This window comes from Puma concolor, chromosome C1 (assembly GCF_028749965.1).
Source record: "Puma concolor isolate L17-30 chromosome C1, mPumCon1.1.hap2, whole genome shotgun sequence".
Classification (NCBI taxonomy): Eukaryota; Metazoa; Chordata; class Mammalia; order Carnivora; family Felidae; genus Puma; species Puma concolor.
The window spans coordinates 133,102,165-133,123,433 of NC_141674.1; the positions used below are offsets into that span (position 1 = coordinate 133,102,165).

At 34.1% G+C, this 21,269-nt stretch overlaps 1 protein-coding gene across 4 annotated transcripts in view; it reads right to left on the bottom strand.

The window, feature by feature from the left end:
• Positions 1-21,269, bottom strand: part of LRP1B (LDL receptor related protein 1B) — a 1,907,075-nt gene that overhangs the window by 743,452 nt on the left and 1,142,354 nt on the right. For all 4 annotated transcript variants that reach the window (XM_086718488.1, XM_025932005.2, XM_086718489.1 and 1 more), the window contains exons 12-14: positions 10,756-10,936; positions 4,720-4,939; positions 2,616-2,805 (exon numbers count right to left, since the gene is read on the bottom strand). In XM_086718488.1, coding sequence (XP_086574614.1) covers positions 2,616-2,805; positions 4,720-4,939; positions 10,756-10,936 — 591 coding nt within the window. The remainder of the gene's footprint in view (positions 1-2,615; positions 2,806-4,719; positions 4,940-10,755; positions 10,937-21,269) is intronic.

The window sequence follows — 21,269 nt, forward strand, 5'->3', positions numbered from 1 at the left end:
CAACAGGAATCTATAGTATCTACATTAAACATCTCTTGTGAGACAAATAATGTTTGACCCATCTCCTGGAAGTTAGAATTAGTTAGTTATTAGTTAATAAATTTCATATATTTAACATAGAAGCTAATCAATTATTTTTAATTCTATATAGGAAACTAGTCATCAACCCTTTTTAGATATTGCACTTAGTTTTGATGATCTCATTCTCTTAAACATGGGGAAAAATAAAAGTGTGCTTCTGAACCTAGAGAATAAACAGGTAAAAGTATGTTTGTAGTATACAATTGTTCTACTTTATATGAGGAATTTCAGGAGAGGATTATAAAAATTTTTCTAGATATATAATATAAGTGAAAAAGAATTAAAGTTTATTAATTAAATCAGAAGAAACAACAGTAGCATATAAGAAAAAAAAAAAAAAAAAGGTTTTGGCCCTAAATCCCTATGCATTCCTTAGGAATTCATTTCTAGGGGTAGCTTTCTGTTTAGTGTGATTATATGTCTACTTTCCTGAAATTAGCTGCTTTATTAACAAGTAATTTGATAAGAGTCTCTTCTGATCTGGAGAGGTCAAATTAGCTGACTAATTTTCTGACACCAAGTCTAAAAGAGTTTAGATGGTACATTAATGACATTCCTGGATATTACTCATGGTATTTCTGAGGGGTGGTGTGTGTGTGTGTGTGTGTGTGTGTGTGTGTGTGTTAGTATCTATTGTGTGTATATATATATTTTTTTCACAGATACATGTATAAATACTACAAAAGTTTATACAATGTAAACAATCATATACTATAGTCTTTCAGAGAGAGAAAATATAAGGCTATATAATACTAGTTTATTACATTCCATGAAGAAATAGTGATCTGTCCCTATGGAGGAAATTTATTTTTCATTCAAATGCAGCTATTTTATTCTTAGAAAAATAGTCTAACAAGACAGTATATAACCAAGTTTGTGTACCACTGATTATGTGTTTCTAAATATTTATTAATATTTAATGTTCACAAATTATAAAGAGAAATACCATTTTCTCTCTCATAATTTTCACTGGAATTATATCATGGTAAGATAACATGTCTGCATTTGAACATCTGAGAACTTTTAACTTACTTTGATTAATTTTAAATTTTAAATATTAAAAATTTAGATGCTAAGTCAGTTATCCAATTTCAATGTCTACTGACTAAACGAAAAATATGTTGCCCAGCATCCTTTCCATACCATATTACTTATTCAAAAGATTTGGCTAACTAACAGTCAATCCTTGGCTACCAGAAGACTGGGTAGGAATCTAAGAATAATTGATTTTTTCACCTAAGTTTATGAAAAATAATCAATTTGCCCAAACACATTCTCTCAGTAAGACGGAACATAATGCTTTCTACAATAAAGGTTGTATAAACAGGTGAGTAATTAAGGCTAGATTTCCATTTTAATGTGCCTTTAATTGAAAATTTTTATAAAGCACTTTAAAAGCTTTGTCCATCTAAGAGATAGCTCTGAACAATTTTATGTCAATGGGATCGTCTAGAACACCAGATATATTTCCTCATGAAACATAGCAATAAGTTCCATATATTTTTATTAGAGGCATGTGCTTTGTTAATTGTGACACATTATTCCTTTGAATATTTGCTTAAAAATATGCCTCCTTATAGAGAAATGATAAGAAGAAATTAATTAAAAATGTGTGGGTGGCACTGCTCTAAGTAATCACAACAGTGATTTAATTCTTACGGGAATTTTATGAAGAAAACATTTCTTTGTTAAATCTTTCATGGTATGTCTAAAGTTTCAGAAGAAAAAGTGTTGGAACCTGGATTTAAGCCCAAGTCCATTTTACAGTAAGCCAGGTATTTCTTCTCTCACATGTTGCATAAATTCATTGAAATGTATGTTCATTTAACTTCCACAAGAATATCTCTAAATAAAAGAAAAAGTAACTATCTAGATTCATAACAAAAAGTCTTCCACATAATTTACTAAGCTTTTTTCTTTGCTTAATACCTAAATTCTGAGTCATGCGATTTGTAGATGGCCTAATAAATATTAATAACTCATGTAGATAAAATACACAATGATATTATGTAATTTTAAGTAGACATTGGTAGATTATTTCACTTTCATACCCTTTAAAATAATTAAACATTCTTTAAATCAATATGAAACTAATCAGATAAATACAGTAAGATGCAGTTTGCAAAACTCTTTTCATTTATCACATATTTTAAAATATTTTCAAATAACATTCCATTCCCACTAAAAGTTTTTCTCACTTCTCACAATACTCTTGAAAAACACTAAGTGCATTTTTTTTTTTTACTTTAAATACTTTAAATACCTCTTTTGTGAAAAGGACATGAAAAAGAAAGCATTTGGCGAAAACCTTGAGCTTCACTCAAATAAAATTCCCCGTTACTTGCTTAGGCTGTTTTGAACAATAAATAATAAATGTTTATGGTGACAAAGTCCAAGATTTGATTGACTTTGGAGTGACTAGACACCTTTTATCATAAAGCATCAGTAACACTGTCAAAATAAAAGCTTTTGCAAATACTGTGAAGTATTATTTTATGTAAAATTCAGAAGCAATGTTATATGGTTTTTAATACCTTGTTGCTTCCGTGGATCATAAATCTGAAGCCCAAACAGGGGTGGTCTTTCGTGTCTCAGTAATGTCACCTCATTCGTTACCAAATCTAACTGAAAAATGGAACCATTCATATAATCAGTCCAGAACACATAATTCCCATGATGCGACAGTCCAAAAGGATGGTTCAACTCTTTCCCACTGTAAACAATCTGTAAAATATAAACACATTGTGAAAAATCTAAACTGACCTTTAGAAACATAACTATTTAGAGAAAATGACATTCAAATAAGTATAAAACATAATGATCTAACATCTTAATATATTTTCCTTCAGTATATTTGAAAAATGGATTTCACAATGTGAGCATATTTTCCTATTTTTAGGACGTGTTATTTTAGGGAGACTCCATTTGTATTTCATCCATTTAAGTGCTCTCATATACGACATTACTCATATGGTCACAAAGTGCAAACATTAAAAGGACTGCCTGACACTCTTCCTTGTCTCTGTTCTTTATGATATTCCAGTATCATAACCTGGAACAGAAACCGATCTGAGTAATTAGTGTCATTATGAAAATTGTGATATTGCTTATCCAATACCCAAGGAATAAAACAGAGTCTTACAAAATTGGGAGTGAAAGGGATTCTCCTACCTAATTGGGCTAATGCAAATTGAAGAAATCTAGGAAATGACAGGGAGGGAGGTAAAGATTTTAATTTTGAACACAGAAACATTTATTAGTAGTAAGAAGCTAAACAAGATTCACTAACTTCAGTTTTGATTTTCTTAGTATATCCTTTATGTTCTAGTTGGCATTTTGTTGTTGTTTAACTGGAGCACTCATGTGATAAGTGCTGTTTTCACATGTAGGTTTGTAGAAGAGGAATAAGGAGTAACACCTCCGAACATACTACCTTTCCACCTTTCACCATTTATAAAATGATACTGTATACAGTATGAAAACTAATTTTGTACTCCACTTAATATTAAAGAATTGAATTTATCTAAATAATGTGGGGTTGGAAATTCCATTTTTGCTACTTTTATCTTAATTCTTCATATCACATTTTCATATATTGAATAATCGAGACAGATTCTTACTTTTATTTTGTTACATCCATGAATGTTAAAATATGCTAGCCATTAAAATGTTATCTACATGGTGTGTATATCAATTCCTTCAAAGGAATCATAAATATTTACTTGGCACCTCTTAAAGTATGTGACATTAGGTTAAATGCCAATCAATTTTACTATTGGGGAAAAATATTAAAAGCATGGTTAGAGTCAACCAATGATTGAAATGGTCTTAGCTGATTAATGTAATATTTATTTGTCAAACAGAATTCATAATGAGGAGGCTTGGCCCATCGCGCAATCTTCCTTTCCAAAAAGAAGGAAGTATGGTATCATACTATTATTATCTTATCAACGGAAGCATTTTGATAATTTCTAGCATTCTATTTTCTGTTATTTAACTAAACAGGTGAAGTCAGTTCATAATGTTATATGCATGCAGGTTATTATAAGATGAAAAGTAGAGGTGATGTTTTGTCAACACTGCCTCTGTCAGACAGTCAACTCCATCTTCAATTTACCCAAGAATTTAAAAATCACTTTGCAATGGTCTTACCAAAAGAGGCAAGAGGAAGTTGATGTTTATTCACAGCAATAACCCTGAAGTTCAGTTCAGTTTCAATTCCAATGTCATGAAGTTCTTTATTCAAATAAATGCACTATAATTACTTTTTCATAATATATAGGTTAATTTTCAGCTGCAAATATTAAAGATATTTGAATAGAGTTGGTTGCTCGGTCATAGCAAACTCATCGATAATGTAGAAAAACTGCGTTTTAAAACAGCCCTGATATCCTGAGAGCTTCTTTTTAAAATCCCACAAATCCTGGCATACCACAGTGAGCTGGCCTTGGTCTCCCGGAGGCAAGTGCCAGCTGCACTACTTAATGCTCAGCCTCCTTTAGCCACCCCACAGAGACTACTGGCAGCCACCTCAGAGGGGTAAAAATAAACTTGAAAGTATTTTTAACACAGCACAACAAGGCTCTGTGAAGAAGCAGCCTGTGAGTTAAAAAAAAAACAGCAGCATTTGTCTTTTACCTTCCTGTGAGTTCCATTCAAAAACACTTTTTCAATATGATCATAATAGGCGTCACACCAGTATAATGTGTTGGTGTGAAAGTCCAGAGTTAAACCGTTTGGCCACAGCATCTTTGAAGTCACAAAAATCTGCCGATTGAAGCCATCCATCCAGGCCTTCTCGATCCTTCCCACGCTGTCATCTATTTCATCTTCCTCCCAGTCTGTCCAATACATCCAACTAAGACATTACAAACGAGAGTGCACACATGTTATTTCAACGAGCCACCTTATAGAGGGACCCTTCTTAAGCCTGGGCACTTCCATAAAATCTAACGACATTCTGATTTGTTTTTCAACCAAATGCTCATCTGCCAAAGGGAGGGCACATCTGTGAGGTACTCAGGGAAGTACAGATGTGTTCAGTGAAGCCAGTCTATTTAGACACATTAGAGAAAACCACTACCACGATGACCATAATTACTGGCCTCATTCGTGGTTTACTCTAAGAGTAAGTACCAAATATTGATTTTCTTTGGTGTCGGTACCAAGTTTGGAAATTGATCTTTGAGCTGTTACTATTTTTAAATGTTGTCCCTTTCATAAAACATACAATCAATTGTGTGATTGAAAAGCAGATTGACTGACATGAGAATGCACGATGCTATTAATGATCTACTCCAGGCTTTATTTAATCTCAGATGAATTATTATTTTTGTAAGACAGGCAATTGGATTGCCTTTGTACTAAAAAGTATGACCATACTAGGTTTATCTGGTCAAGCCTAATTTGTCTTCCTGATGCAAATTATCTATGCTTTATTGCTGCTTATTATTACCTCAAAATCCACAGAAGATGATTTAGCTGCACATAAGTTTAATAACATCAGGTTGACTGACCTTGAGATTTTGAGCTTTAATTTCTATCTCAAAAAAAAAAAAAAAAAGCTTCTGCCTTTAAAAACAAGTCTTTTGTGTAAGCTATAATAGTGGGAGAGGGGGCTTTGAGGGAATGTTCCAATTCCTTCATGATTAAGGTTAAAACCCTCCACATGTGTTATTCTAGGGTCATGTGAAAGTTCCGTAGTTATTAATTAAAGTGTAGGTTTCAATTCAGTTGCCTCATATACAACTTTATAAAGCTCTAAAGCTTTTCTAAGCTGCTGACCTTAAAAATGTCCGTAGTAGATCCTCTTCCTTCCACATTTTGTGGACCCTAAAGAATTTCAGAGGTCATTTGGGAAAAATCTGTATCCATGACTAAAAATCCTATTAAGATCTAAACAGGAAGATTTGGAACAAGTGAGGATGTAACACACCATCCATTATTTTGTTCCAGTTCAAGTGTTTAAAATTCCCATGACAGTTTACAATTATGTTGATATGTCCTTTTAGACATGAAAATTATTGATATTGGTGAATTTTATTAAGCCAAAATACATTCTAATCCTAGAAATAAACATGGAAATATGTTTATCTTGCTTGCATCCAGCATGTTCTTCAGGTGGTCTCAATATTGGGACAAAATTAGGAACAAATGAAGCAGTCATTCTAGTTGCTCTAGTCCTATGCTAGTTTGGTATAAGTGGTTGACTTCAACTGCATAAATCGAGTATGTGAATGAGAAATATGCAACTTTTTATATTTCTGTTAATACTTTCTTGAAATATTAAATATGGTTAGTCAATGCAGTTTTATTGTTGTTGCTAATTTACAACTTGTTAAAATTGCAATTATCTTCCCCTCTAGTTTTTCTTTTGACCATAGTGACACTCTTTTTCTTTGATTCTCCAACCCAAATTACACATACACGCAGACACAAGTATGGGTAATTCTGGATAACACAAGCATATTTTATGTTGTTTTGCTATTCGAAGAAATTGTTGTGATCTGATCCATTATCTAAGATTATCTTTATTCAAATAAAATATAAGATAAATATTTAAATAAGAGCGCCAATGTAACAAAAGCTACGTATGTGATTATCAATTTCATTATGCAATGAAAAGTTATATTGTAGAAGACTTATAATCTGTATGAAATGATGATTCCTAAACACAGAAAATAAGAACTACAGAAAGCAGAAACTAATATAAATTATTTTTATATGTGTGACTTGGGTATTCATTAAATAAATATTAGATTAAGCGAGCCTTCTGCTAATATGGCAAGAAAAATTGCACCTCTATTTTTCAACTCCTGTTCAAATACAATTATTTGATGAAGTCTATCTCTAGCCTCTCTGTCAAAATAAGGTCTGTCATTGTTTCCTCGTGACATTTTTTAGTTATTTTATAGTATTTATTGCACTTATGCCCTGTATTATATTTGACATGTCACATGTCATATGCTTTCAATTAAAAATTAAAATAATTAAGGTCAGGAATTATTTCTTATTCATAATTGTATCCTACAGCACTAAGCTTGGACTATTGATGTTAATAATGTACCCCAATTAAACAGTATTATGTGGTGGACCTTAGAAATATTTAAATCCTTAAGCACTTCTCTGCCATAAATTTCACAGTTAAAAAACTCAATTTAGTGTTGCCATAACATCTAGCAGTTAACTAGAGAGCAGGTACTATTAGTTGAGATAGGGATACTGGAGATCATGTTTGAGGGAAAATATGTGCTCAGCTTTGGACACATTTACTATAGATAATATTTTGATGAGTCAGAACTGAAGATGCAGTTTTCTAAGTTATTGACATAAATTATGAACTGTGAAATTATTGGAACAGAGGGAATTCACCTGTAGCTATCAGCTTGAGAAACATGCCATCATAACCAATTCCTCCTCCAGCTTTATCCCCATTTCAACAATTGTTGAGACCTGCCAACTGTATTCTTCCAGTGTCTCTTTTCCGTTCCTATTACAAATGCCAGTCTGTCTCTTATCCCTTTTCAAAGGGAACTCCTAACAGGTTGTTCACATATGCCTGTCATATTGCTATCACTTGTCTTCATAGGTCACGAATTAAAAAAATGCGACTTTTATTCTCAAAACCACCTGATTACTCTGTTGTCAGAAAAGAAAATCCCATCTTTTAATCCCAACATTGAAGGTTTCTGCATATTTCTAATTTATTCTCTATGTTCCTTCACATTCCCTCTGCTTTAGGCTTAATGAACTTATCTCATCTCAAAATGGCCATTAACGTCCCTGCCTCTAAACAAGTATTTACACTGTCCCTTCAGAGGACAGTGACTAACCTTATGACTGTACATCCTAAGACCCTGAGACCAAATCTACTTGTCTGCAAATCCTATTCATTGTGTAAAGCTCAACTCTGAATTAAAAACCTCAAGTATTTTTGAAGAACATTATTTCATTCTATTTTATAATACAGGTAATGTGTGTGTGCATGCACACCAAGCACATTAGATTTCCTACATGGCAGTTAATAGTATATTTGAATAAAGAATTAAATGAACATGTTCATTACCGATTCTGTAATTGTTTATAAATCTCTGGATGAAGTAAATCTCTAGAATGAGTAATTTTGTTAATAGGCTATTATGGTAGAGGAAACCTGTAATGCTCTCCTTCTGTGTATGGCTGCAAATAGATATTATGGTAGAAAAACATGTTAATAAATCAAGCGTCTTATTTTGTAATGTTTTGTATAAAGTTACACTGTGCTATTTTAAATGGACTTTTCCAAACTAAAGTTTCTTCTTTTTTAAAAAAAAAAATTATATTATGCTCAAACAATAATTGGGACAATTAAATTCACATGATCCCAATTCTACTTCTATGTTCCAATCCATTCTCCCCAGGAAAGTCAGATTCGATTTTTTAAAATATAAATCTGATTCTCACTTCCACATTTTACCCTGCACCGAAGACAAAGTACAAAGCTGTCATCCTGGTGGACAAGTGCATCTCCGTCACTTCTCCCCTTGTTATCAATGGTGCAGCTCCACTGTCCTCGTTGCCATTCCTCACATTCAAGCTTTTACCCAAATTAAGATCTTCAAATGCACCATTTTCTTGATCTGAAATCCTCTTTCCCTCACTCTCCATTGCCAAGTCCTTCTCTACAATTAAATCTTGGTTTAAATGATGCCTCCTCAGGCCTTTCAGCAAACCTACTGAAATCAATTTCTACCCATTAGTCTCCATCATGTCATCCCGTTTGTTTTCTTCCTCCATTCTGGTCTGTTGAAATTATGTTAGTTGCCCATTGGGCACTTATTTCTCATTCTATCTACCTACCCTCCACCTCATAGACAACAGAAGACGCTTCATAAGGATTAAGGTTAGGCCTGTTTTATTAACCACTGTATACCTAGTGCAAAAGTCTGGTGTAGTATGTTGCTAGGAGAAAAAAAAAAATGTGTGTGTGTGTGTGTGTGTGTGTACAAATATATGTGGTTTTCAGGTTGGTGCATAATAGCAGTGTTCTATTAGAAAATGTCTGATGGAAGAGGTAGAAGAGTCATTCTTTGTAGCACTAGAGCAAAAACAGAGTCATCTAGTAGATATTACAGAGATGCAGGTATTGCGTCAATGAGTCAATTTGAGTTGCCCCCAAATACTGTCAACTATGTAGATGCTATAGGTTTCAAATCTAAGTTGGATGCTTGTCTATTAGAGAAATACTGGATGAGATTCCTGAATAGGAATTGAGACATGGGACTAGTGGCCTCTAAATTTCCTCCTAAATCATATAATTCTATGACTTCCATTTTTGTGTCATCTGAACACCATGAAGACTCTAACTATCACAAAGTATTTCTCTAACAGAATACTGAGAACAATAATGCTGTTTTAAGATATCTTGCTTCAGGAAGATGTAGAAGATGCGTGTAATAAATAGTTTCTCAGATTGCTTTGATTTAAAGGTCAGATAGATGGTTTGGTTTTAAAGGCCAGGAATAGGACAGATAATTACAGAATTCACACATAAAATCACTGAAATTATAATTATGTCTTACAAAAACACATACAATGAGTTCAGCCACTGTTTAAATGTCAGTCAAAGGAAGCACCGTAATTGTGTTTGGAGCTATTCTCAACACAAACAATTCTAGGAACTATAATCTGGTGATCACAGTTTAAAAGGAAGCCACATGTTTCCTATTCAATGAAGTATTTTTTGTATGTGTGTAGTAAGGTGTAAGGTATGTTCATTTTGTGATGCTAGTCTCAAACAGTGAAATATAAGACATGGGTTTATAAATGTCACATATAACAACTGCACTTTTAAAATATGTAATCTATTCATTTAATTCTGACATTCTGTTAGGAATGTTCATAGTTTTTTAATATTTCTATATGTACAGTGTTGTTTGTGTTCAGGTAATAGCTCTGAATACAAATAAAAGGAAATAAATTTACGTGAGTATTGCATAAACTATTCCATCCTAAAACACGTGGTACATACCTCAAAATGATTTCACTCTATGAAAACTATGATTATGCTAAAATTATGTGATTACTAACCTAAACTAGTAAAAATTAGTGCAGTATAGATGTTATGAGTAAATTCTGGGATATACTGCTTGAGTTTAAATATCTAGTTGGTCACTTAATAATTGAATGATCTTTTGCAAATCAATTACCTTTTTCTTCTTTATAAATCAAGGATGAAAACTGCAACTAATTCAAAGGATTATTGTGAGAATTAAAGGAAAGGAGTATAGTGAACCTATCTAACAAAATGCCTGGCTCACAGTAAATGTATCAAAAAATATAAATAAAAATCTTTGCTATTTTATGAATACATTAAATTTTAGTGCCCTTTAAAAATTAAATTGATTGATTCTTTCAATCGATTATTTATCTTGGTGTCAGGCAGTCTAAAATGGAGGAGTATGGTCTTTATCTGAGTACATCAAGTAAATATATCCTTTATACAAATAATCTGTTTATTTCAGTTAAATGTATTTTGGCACATTTAGTTAGCATATTTTCTGTAAGAGAAAATCGTTAAATGAGTAGCTTTCCCAATCAGGCCATTCATGTGTGAATTTAAATCAAACGTACCACTACTAAATATAAATATATATATATATCTTCCTCCTATTAGGCTAATCAAATATTACGCACCCATTAACAGGATCCACCACAATCCCTCTGGGATGGGACATTTCTCCCTCTAAAAGAGTCTTCCGACTCTGAGAAGCTTTTTCTAGCCTGGCCACATTAATGGTCTTCCTATGGCCATCATTTGTCCAGTAAAGGTTATTTCCAATCCAGTCCACAGCAATTCCTTCCACGTTATCAAGATCTGTAAAAAGCAAAAACAAGAGAACAACACATTTTACAACAGTGTCCACTACTTATGTTCTACTTAATAAAATGTTTAATTTAAAGAGGAATGAATTCTGATTCTTGGATTCTTTATAGGTTGTTTCGGAAAACATCACCATTCCACATAATATTTTTCAATTTTACTTTGAATGCCATTTTATGTGAACAGCAGATCCTCTATATTTTAATTGAAATAGTGATCTGGAGAAAAACAGGAAGTGCCAACACTTTGAAGTGAAAAAAGGGAAATGCCAACACTTTAAAATGAAGGCTTATTGTCTATTATCACGCAAGAAGTGGTTGGATTAGAATAAAAATCCAAGTCACATTATCCTCAGTGTAGAGATCTTTAAAACTGCATTATTCCTCTGGTGAGTCCTGCCCTTGCTGTAAGTGATGAGAGCACAAAAGGGTAAATGTTCTCAGAACATAGATACAGACTATTTAGGGGAAAATCTAGTAATAGGAACAAGGACTATGTTCAAAAAGTAAACATATTCAAACTTGCAATATGTAATCTGAATAATCAAAATAATAAGGGGGTGGCACCTGGGTGGCTCAGTTGATTGAGTATCCCACTCTTGATTTTGTTTTAGGTCATGATCTCACAGTTTCATGAGGTCAAGCCCCACCTTGGGTTCTGTGCTGACACTGTGGAGACTGCTTGGGATTCCCTGCCTCTCTCTCTGCCTTTCCCTCATTTGTGTGTATATGCATGCACGTTCCCTCTCTCTCTCTCACTCACACAAAACTGGATAAATTTTTGGGATGCCTGGGTGGCTCAGTTGGTTGAGCTTCTGACTTTGATTCAGGTCATGATATCGCAGTTGGTGAGTTCGAGCCCTGTGTGGGGTTCTGTGCTGACAGCTTAGAGCCTAGAGCCTCAAGCCTGCTTCAGATTCTGTGTCTCTGCCCATCCCTGCTTGCACTCTGTTTCTCTCTGTCTCTCAAAAATAAACTGTTAATTTTTTTTAAATGGATACACTTAAAAAAATTATTTATAAAAAATAAAATAATAGGAACGCCCTCTTGCCAAGAGATGAACAGGTCCAGCAGAAGCACATCTCTGAAAGCCCAGAACAGGCTTTCATCATGGAACTGCATGAATAGTAAATCTCAAAGAAACACTAAAATATTTCTCTATATTCTAGACTTATATTACAAAGGATACTATTACAGCCTTCTGTAAGATACAGGCAGTGATAATCCAAAGGAATATTATTAATATATAAACTTATACGAGTTCAACTAATTCAAACGCTTTACAGAAAGGGAAATGCCAACACTTTATACTCAAAGCTGATTGTCCTTCATCACACAAGTAGTGGCAGAATTAGAATAAAAATACAAGTCAGTGATCCTCAGCATAGAGATCTTTAAAACTGTGAGATCTTTAATTCCTGTGGTGAGTCCTGCCTTTACTTTTTGCCATTTTATGAACCACCTTCCGAACTGTTCACGACATCCTAAGGATAGTTCACTTTTCTAATGCATGAGAAATTACCAGGAACTCCTTTTCTTCTCTCGAAACCAAGGAAACCTTTGTCTCTTTTTCCTCCCTGGTATGAGGTAGAGAACTGCAACTCATGGGGCAAAGCAGTACATAGTAATACACTAGAGACAGAACTGTGCCTTCACACACCACTGGCACATCTACATGCCATTCCCTCATTTGAACATGAAGTAAATGTTTACTATTATCATATTTTTTAATCACGACCCTCTGGACTTGGAGGAAAATAAGATTTTCTTATGTGACCCTTTCTGCTCATCAGCATAGGCCCTGACTGAGGATGACTAATACAATGTGTGATTTGATCTAACTGAAAATCCCATTATAGTGAATCAGATATGTTTTCTCAATTTCACTAAGCTATCTGCTTCATTACCATCCAGGATGAGTCATTTTCACAGGTTAATTGTGTCTATGCTTAGAAAAAAAAAAAAAAACTTTAATTTTGTCTTTGCCATATCGACACTTAATTTTCCTGAGCACTTTCCAGCTCTGGAATAATGGGAAAATAATAGCTGTTTATTCTTTTCCTTTATATCTATCATAGTTTGTGGTTGATTTTTATCTTGTTAGTTGGTTTTCAAAAACTGTATTACATTTGAAATCCATTCCAGCATGGACATTTCCATCTTCAATAGCCCTATTATTTTTATAACTTTTCCTTTTGACATCTAACTTGACAATTTTTATTCATTTTTCATTGGAAGCAGTTGCAGTACTATCTGGATTGAAATTTTGTTGCTGACACTTGGGTAAGCACCTCAGTGACTCTGATCTTTAATTTATACACTCATTAAGTGAAGATAATAGCACCTACACCAGAGGATGATAACAAGGGGTAACCTAGCTACTGCATGTAAAGCACTTAGCATACCTGCAATATTGTAAATTCTCAGTATATGTTAGTTTTTACTCATTTAGCGGATAAAAACAATATTCTATATATGTCCTGACTCTTTTCCTTATGAGTGTTACTTGATAGAAATATACTTTGTTTATCTCCCTTAAAATTATGATTTAATATTTCCTTGCATTGTGACCAGTGGCCAACTTTAACTAGAAATAGTATACGCAGAGTCAGTTGTGAATACATAGTGAGAGTGAAATGGAATTGAATTTCAAAACTGAGTGAATCCTGTTCCCAATTGTGTTGTTTACTTTTTCTTTGGAAAATGAAATTCTTGAACAGCATAAAGTAGTGATTAAAATTACAAGTTCTGGAATTACAGGGCCTAGGCTCTGCCACTAATGGTATCTCTAAATTGCTTAACCTTTCTACTCTTCAATTTCCTAATCTTTAAAACAGGTGTAATGTTAGTGTTTAATTCATAGGATGGTTTTAACATTAATTAATATATGTAAAATACATAAAATAATGGTTGGCACATAGTCAATGTTATATGAATATTATTATTAATATATTACTAATAGTATAATTTTCACTATATCCGTCCTTTTAGCTAACTACCTAATCTATTAAGATAGCAAGGAAATGATTAGCTTAATGTTTTTTAAAGATGTTTGGATGTGTGTGTTTTGTTTTTCTTTCCCATGTGGGTGAAAATGAGGTTGAATACAAATTATAAAATAAAGAAATTCCTAAGAGTCTACGTGCAAATTGGAGATCTTTTTAGCCTATCTTTAACAGGGTGTTCTTTTGTAAGAGCCTCAAAGTGAATCCATTTCTCAACAAATATACATTCATGAAGAAAGTATTCTGACTCCATATCATATCGTATCTTTATTTATTTTTTTTTTCAACGTTTATTTATTTTTGGGACAGAGAGAGACAGAGCATGAACGGGGGAGGGGCAGAGAGAGAGGGAGACACAGAATCGGAAACAGGCTCCAGGCTCCGAGCCATCAGCCCAGAGCCTGACGCGGGGCTCGAACTCACGGACCGCGAGATCGTGACCTGGCTGAAGTCGGACGCTTAACCGACTGCGCCACCCAGGCGCCCCTATCATATCTTTAATTAAAGTAAGACTGATGGAACACTAAGACCGAGAACATTGGTTTAAAGTACATTTTTTTATTTCAAGAAGCATTGGTTGGAATCTGAGATGGACTACTAAGGACTCTAAGACCAAAATATTTCAACAAGGTGATCAGGACATATGAAGGGTAATGTCACTCAAATTTCAAACAAACATAGATGACTACAGAGATATAAATTACCAGCTTGAGGAAACATATGGCTGTTCAGATGTAAGAAAGGTGAAGTTGGTAAAATTTGCTAGAGTAAATTGCCTTGATATCTTTGGGTAGAGTTCAAGTATTCTACATTGTAAAATCAACATTCACTACTATATTGTTATTATATGACTAATATCAAACAAAGATTACAAATGTATTTTTTAATCTGCCAAAATTTCCCTTAAGTTTAACAAAATGCTCATTTTCAGTTATCAATAAGAGAGGACTCTCAACATGCTTGTACTCCTTCAAAAAAGATTTCAGGGGCGCCTGCATGGCGCAGTCGGTTAAGCGTCCGACTTCAGCCAGGTCACGATCTCGCGGTCCGGGAGTTCGAGCCCCGCATCAGGCTCTGGGCTGATGGCTAGGAGCCTGGAGCCTGTTTCCGATTCTGTGTCTCCCTCTCTCTCTGCCCCTCCCCCATTCATGCTCTGTCTCTCTCTGTCCCAAAAATAAATAAACGTTCAAAAAAGATTTCAGATAAAGTTTTCTTATAATTTTTTTATTAACATATCTACATGTTCCATTCTAAGTAAAGAATTGAGATATTTATCCATATACTTCAGATTAAAAATGGACCTTTTAATATACTCTGTAAATACTTAAGATTAACATATTGTTTTGGTTCCAATTATTCAACTTCCCATCATTTTTCTTTTGGAAACTTTGTTCTGGTATTTTAAGATTAATTTTTATAAATGGGTGTAATATATGACTAGTCTGCTAAAAAACATGCACTCGTCAAAAACTAGATTTTTCACTTAAGTGAAAAATTCTTGAATATTTCCTATAGGTGATATCTACCACTAAGATAATGAGGATGAATAAAGGATAATACAATTTATGTAAATTAAATAATGATTTGAATTTTAAAGAAATAATTAGATAAGTTATTTCAATTAATACCCAGAATTAGATAAAATAAACATTTTTAAAAGACTAGAGAAAAATTTCTAACACTAACATCATTGCAGGCCTGATTTTTAGATTTTACATTTATGGAACAGAAGAGGATTCAAGTTTTATATACTTAAAATAAAATTGTTTACTTTTAAAATTGGGTCCAATTTTTTTTTAAAGAAACGCAATGGATGTGGTCAGTGATGTTAGTTTTGTTAAGGTGCATAGATGGAATCTCCAGAATAATCCATGAGTCTTGATCTTTTACAAGAGAATTGGGATTAACGTAATAAGGAATTGTAAATTATACACCACAATTGCCATCATAAAAAGACAATGCCTATATTTTCCCAATATAGCCAAGATTTTCTATTCTTAATGCGAACATTTTTTGGGGTTGGAATGAAGCATTACAAGAGTGTGCGAGTGCAGAGGATGATCATGTGCCTTAAATAACTGCATGTGCAGCATGTAACATAGATCTGCCTAGGGCCGAAGATGCCTTACCTTGCCTCAGAGTCAGCACTTGGACAATTCTCCTCCCTCCTATTCGTGTAGTTCAATTAATCAACATCCTCTTTGTGTATTTCAATGTGGCCTGAGGCATCTCAACTTTTATGTTTCTGACATGAGTAAATGAAGTTGATTTAATTATAGCGTGGCAATAAATTTTGCCTGCTAAATTCCCTATCTCCTGGAGATGCAGGAATCTTTGGCTAGACTGAAGTTCTCTTTATCATCTGCCCTCCATGGCCAGCTGAGGCTGATGTTCTCATCCTCATTTTCATTCCAGGTCCTTTCTCAGGTCAGTTTAGAGGTCAGAGAGAATAAATACACAAGCTACTCTCAATCAGAATAAAATACTTTACTGATGTATTTAAAGAGAAATGTAAAGTGCATATAGGGTCTTATTTTAAGATGAAAAGAATGTATTAAAATATAGTGGTTTCCTTTTTTTATTATCAAAAGTATATTGTTGGTTTCAATTTAGGAGGAGAGTGTCACAGACTGTCTCTCTATGGCATTCAGATATTTCATCTTTGATGCAGTGATGAGCATAGAAGAGAGTAAAGAAAGCACCACAGTATTCATCATAGTTACTAATAAATGATAATCTATCTAAATGATAATCAAATGGAAGGTTTCAAGAATTATTAAGAACTGAGTTTTTTCCCCTACTTTCAAGCTCACAACTTAGCCCAGTACTGTTTCGTGGATGATGCTAGAAGACACAAGATGTGTAAGTCAAAATAAAGGACTTTATTACTCACAGCATAGAAAGTAGCATGGTCATGAGCAAACTGATACCAGTTTCTTTTACTCCAAAGTCCCGTGGGGATGACTGGGTTCAGCCCACATAGATGTGTTCACAAACAGTGAGTTTGTGAAATAATTCTGAAGTTAGGAAACCCAAATCTTTTCTAAAGGGCAATAAACAGGACTGTCCTTTATACTGTAGGGATAAACTAACTCTTATTCCAAAGCTCTTTTCTATACAAAAGTCCTTGAAAGAATATTTCTGAATAAAAGGCAATAATTGTCTCACTCTAAGACATGCAGAAATGTGAGTGATTCACAGAGAAATATCTCCCAAGGAAAGTCACAGAAGTCATAAATTGGTAATCTTTAATAAATGTAGACAGATGAGCAAACAGGTTAGCATGAAAATGACCACCACTAACAAACATTTTAGCGTTCTGTGCTATTATTGCTCTTATGGGAATTATTTATTGATTTATACTACCATATCTTGAAGTATTTTGTTCAGCCAGCCATATGTGATCGTTAATTTTATGAGTCAATTCAAATAGGCCAAGATATACAGATACCTGTTTAAACATAAGCCTAGATATTGCTGTCAAGGTAATTTTTTAGGTGATTAACATTTAAATCCATATACTTGCAGTAAGGCATATTACCCTCCATATTGTGGGTTGGTGTCATCCACTCATATAACATTAGAAAAAAAACAAAAACAAAAACAAACAAAAAGACTGAAGTCCCCTGAGGAAGAGGGAATTAAGTTTCTAAATTATCTTCAGACTTCAACTTTTCCCTGGGTCTACAACCTAGCTGACCATCCTGCAGATTTTTGACTTGCCATCCACCACATTCATGCAAGCCAGTTCTTCAAATTACATTTTTCTCTCTTACTCTTTATGTACACATCCTATTGGATCTGTTTCCATGAAGAACCTAATATACCATTACCATGCCAGTCATCTGGAAATGATTTTGCTAAATGCTCTAAGCAAAAGAAATACACTCTTCACATTCATTCCTTTCAAATGAAACTGGAAAGTACACATGATTGAAGGGCAGAGATAATTTCATTTTAAGAATTCCCTTACAAATCAGCAATGGGTATATAGCTCATTTTTACATACTACACTAAAAATTGTAAATAATATCAGAGATGTGTTCTAAATATTTTTAAATTTTTTTATTTTTTGTAAATTATGATATTTTCACATCTTTACAAGAACCTTTCCAGCTAGGAGGAGACTGCCTCTTCTAGGGATAGCCAATTCTTAGAGACAGCAAAGGGCCCAGCCAGGAATATGCCTTTGATGTGAAAACTAACCAACCCATTTGGAAGAACTGATTCGTTAAAATGTTCATATTTCCCAAAGCAATCTACAGATTCGATGCAATCCTTATCAGAATACCAACAGCATTTTTCACTGAACTGTAACAAATAAAACTAAAATTTGCATGGAATCGCCGAAGACCCCAGATGGCCAAAGCCATCTTTAGAAAGAGAAACCTGAAGGATCACAATCCTGTATTTTAAGATACACTACAAAATTGTAGTAATCAAACAATATGGTACTAGCACAAAAACAGACACATAAATAAACTGAACCTAATAGAGAACCCAGAAATAAACCCACACTTATATGATCTACCTATATCAAAGGAGGCAAGAATATATAATGGGGAAAAGACAGTCTGTTCAATAAATATTGTAGGAAAAATTGGACAGCTACATGAAGAAGAATTAAACTGGACCACTTTCTAATACCATACATAAAAACAAATTCAAAATGGATTAAAGACCTAAATATGAGGCATGAAACCATAAAACTCCTAAAGCGAAACAAAGTCAGTAATTTCTTTGATACCGGCTTTAGCAGTATTTTTCTAGATATGTCTCCTCAGGAAAAAGAATCAAATACAAAACTAAACTAGTAGGACTAGCCTAAAATAAAAATGGTTGTACACAGCAAAGAAAAGCATCAACAAAAAAAAATGACAATTTACTGAGCGGGGAAGATATACAGAAATGATATATCTGATAAGGGCATTCATATTCAAAATATAAAAAGAACTTTTACAACTCAACACCAAAAAAAAAAAAAAAAAAAAAAAAATCCCCAAATAATCTGATTAAAAGTGGGCAGAGGACCTGAATAGGCATTTTTCCAAAGAAGATGTACATAATTCAGATAGCTAACAGACACATGAAAAGATGTTCAGTATTACTAAGCATCAGGGAAATACAAATCAAAACCACAATGAACCATCACTTCACACCTGTCAGAATAGCTATAATCAAAAAGACAAGAAAAAACAAGTGTTGGTGAGGATGTGGAGAAAAATCAACCCTCTTGCACTGTTGGTGGGAATGCAAACTGACGCAGTCGCTATGAAAAACAGTATGGAGGTTTTTCAAAAAAATTAAAAATAGGGGCGCCTGGGTGGCGCAGTCGGTTAAGCGTCCGACTTCAGCCAGGTCACGATCTCGTGGTCCGTGAGTTCGAGCCCCGCGTCAGGCTCTGGGCTGATGGCTCAGAGCCTGGAGCCTGTTTCCGATTCTGTGTCTCCCTCTCTCTCTGCCCCTCCCCCGTTCATGCTCTGTCTCTCTCTGTCCCAAAAATAAATAAACGTTGAAAAAAAAAATTAAAAATAGAAATACCATATGATATAGCAATTCTGTTACTCAGTATTTATCCAAAGACAAAAACACAAATTCAAAACATTATATGCACCCCTATGTTTATTGCAGCATTATGTAAAATAGAAAAGATATGGAAGCAACTCACATGTACATCAATTGATGAATGGATAAAAAAGATCACACACACACACACACACACACACGCATATTACTCAGCCATAAAAGGGAAGGGAATGAGATCTTGCCATTGCAACAACATGAATGCACCTAATGGGTGTTATGCTAAGTGATATGTTAGAGAAAAACAAGTACCATATGATTTCACTTATATGTGGAGTCTAAAAATGAAAAAATAAAATAAATATAATTTAAAAAAGGAAATGAAGAAAGAGTAAAACAAAAGCAGAACCAGACCCGTAAACACATAGAACAAACTGATGTTTGCCACAGGGCAGATGGGTAGGATATGGGCAAAATGGGTGAAGGGGAGTGAGAGATACAGGCTTCCAGTTATCAAATGAGTAAATTACACGGATGAAAGGTACAAAATAGGGAATATGGTCAATAACAATGTAATAGCATTGTATGAGAATAGTTATACTTACGGTGAACATAGCACAATACATAGAGTCGCTCAATCACTATATTGTACCCCTTAAAATTAATGTAACATTGTGCATTAAAACAAAATGAAACAAACAAAAAACTGACCAATCCAAAGCCATACCTCCTCTATCTGGTCCACAGCCTAGGAGAGAATACTCCTCTGCCTTAAAATCATCCCAGGGCCAGGTACCAAGAAACTATCACTTCTATCATTTAAAATCCAGTGGAAGTATTCACACAAGCCAGTTCTAAAGTGTTTAACCTACCTGCTTGCCTTTCCCACAGAAATGCCAATAAAGGATGTTAGCTAAAGCTTTCCCTTCATTCCTATTTTTGACCTCCTGACCACCACGCTGTCTTTCTTATGTTGCCCAGTATGTTGTGCTGTGCCTTCTTTCTCTCAGGCCTGTGAATGTAATCAACTTTGTTTTCCTGAGCCTCTCCTCTGTCTCCTGTTGTGGCTGCACGTGATGAAATATCTCATGAAAGAATACAAAATATGCATCCTCGGGGCGCCTGGGTGGTGCAGTCGGTTAAGTGTCCGACTCAGCCAGGTCACGATCTCGCGGTCCGGGAGTTCGAGCCCCGCGTGGGGCTCTGGGCTGATGGCTCGGAGCCTGGAGCCTGTTTCCGATTCTGTGTCTCCCTCTCTCTCTCTGCCCCTCCCCCGTTCATGCTCTGTCTCTCTCTGTCCCAAAAATAAATAAACGTTGAAAAAAAAAATTAAAAAAAAAAACAAAATATGCATCCTCATTGTGGATGGGAGAGAGAGAGAAAGTAATTTCCATTAATGTGCTTTTACTACCCAATTCTGCCTATTTACTAAGAGAGAACAGAGCAAAAATAGCTTTAACTTCTGAACACAAAATAATATACCTATTCTTGAATATTCTTGTTAGTCCCATGAAATAAGTTATAATTTATAAACATAAAACATTTTGGAACTCATTGCATTAATACTCAATTACTCATTCTCTTTTATAGTAGATGAAAAGGCAAGTCCATTAGAAGTTCCCTGAGCAATTTAATTTCATATGAAGTAACTTTTTTATTAGCTATGTTTGCTAATATGTTTCATAGTTTTGCATTTGGTCACTTAAACATTCACACAGTTGTACCACTTTAATTGATATTTTTCAAGCAACTTTTAAAAGAAACAAGGTGACACATACTTTGCTTAGGTTTTAGGGGAAG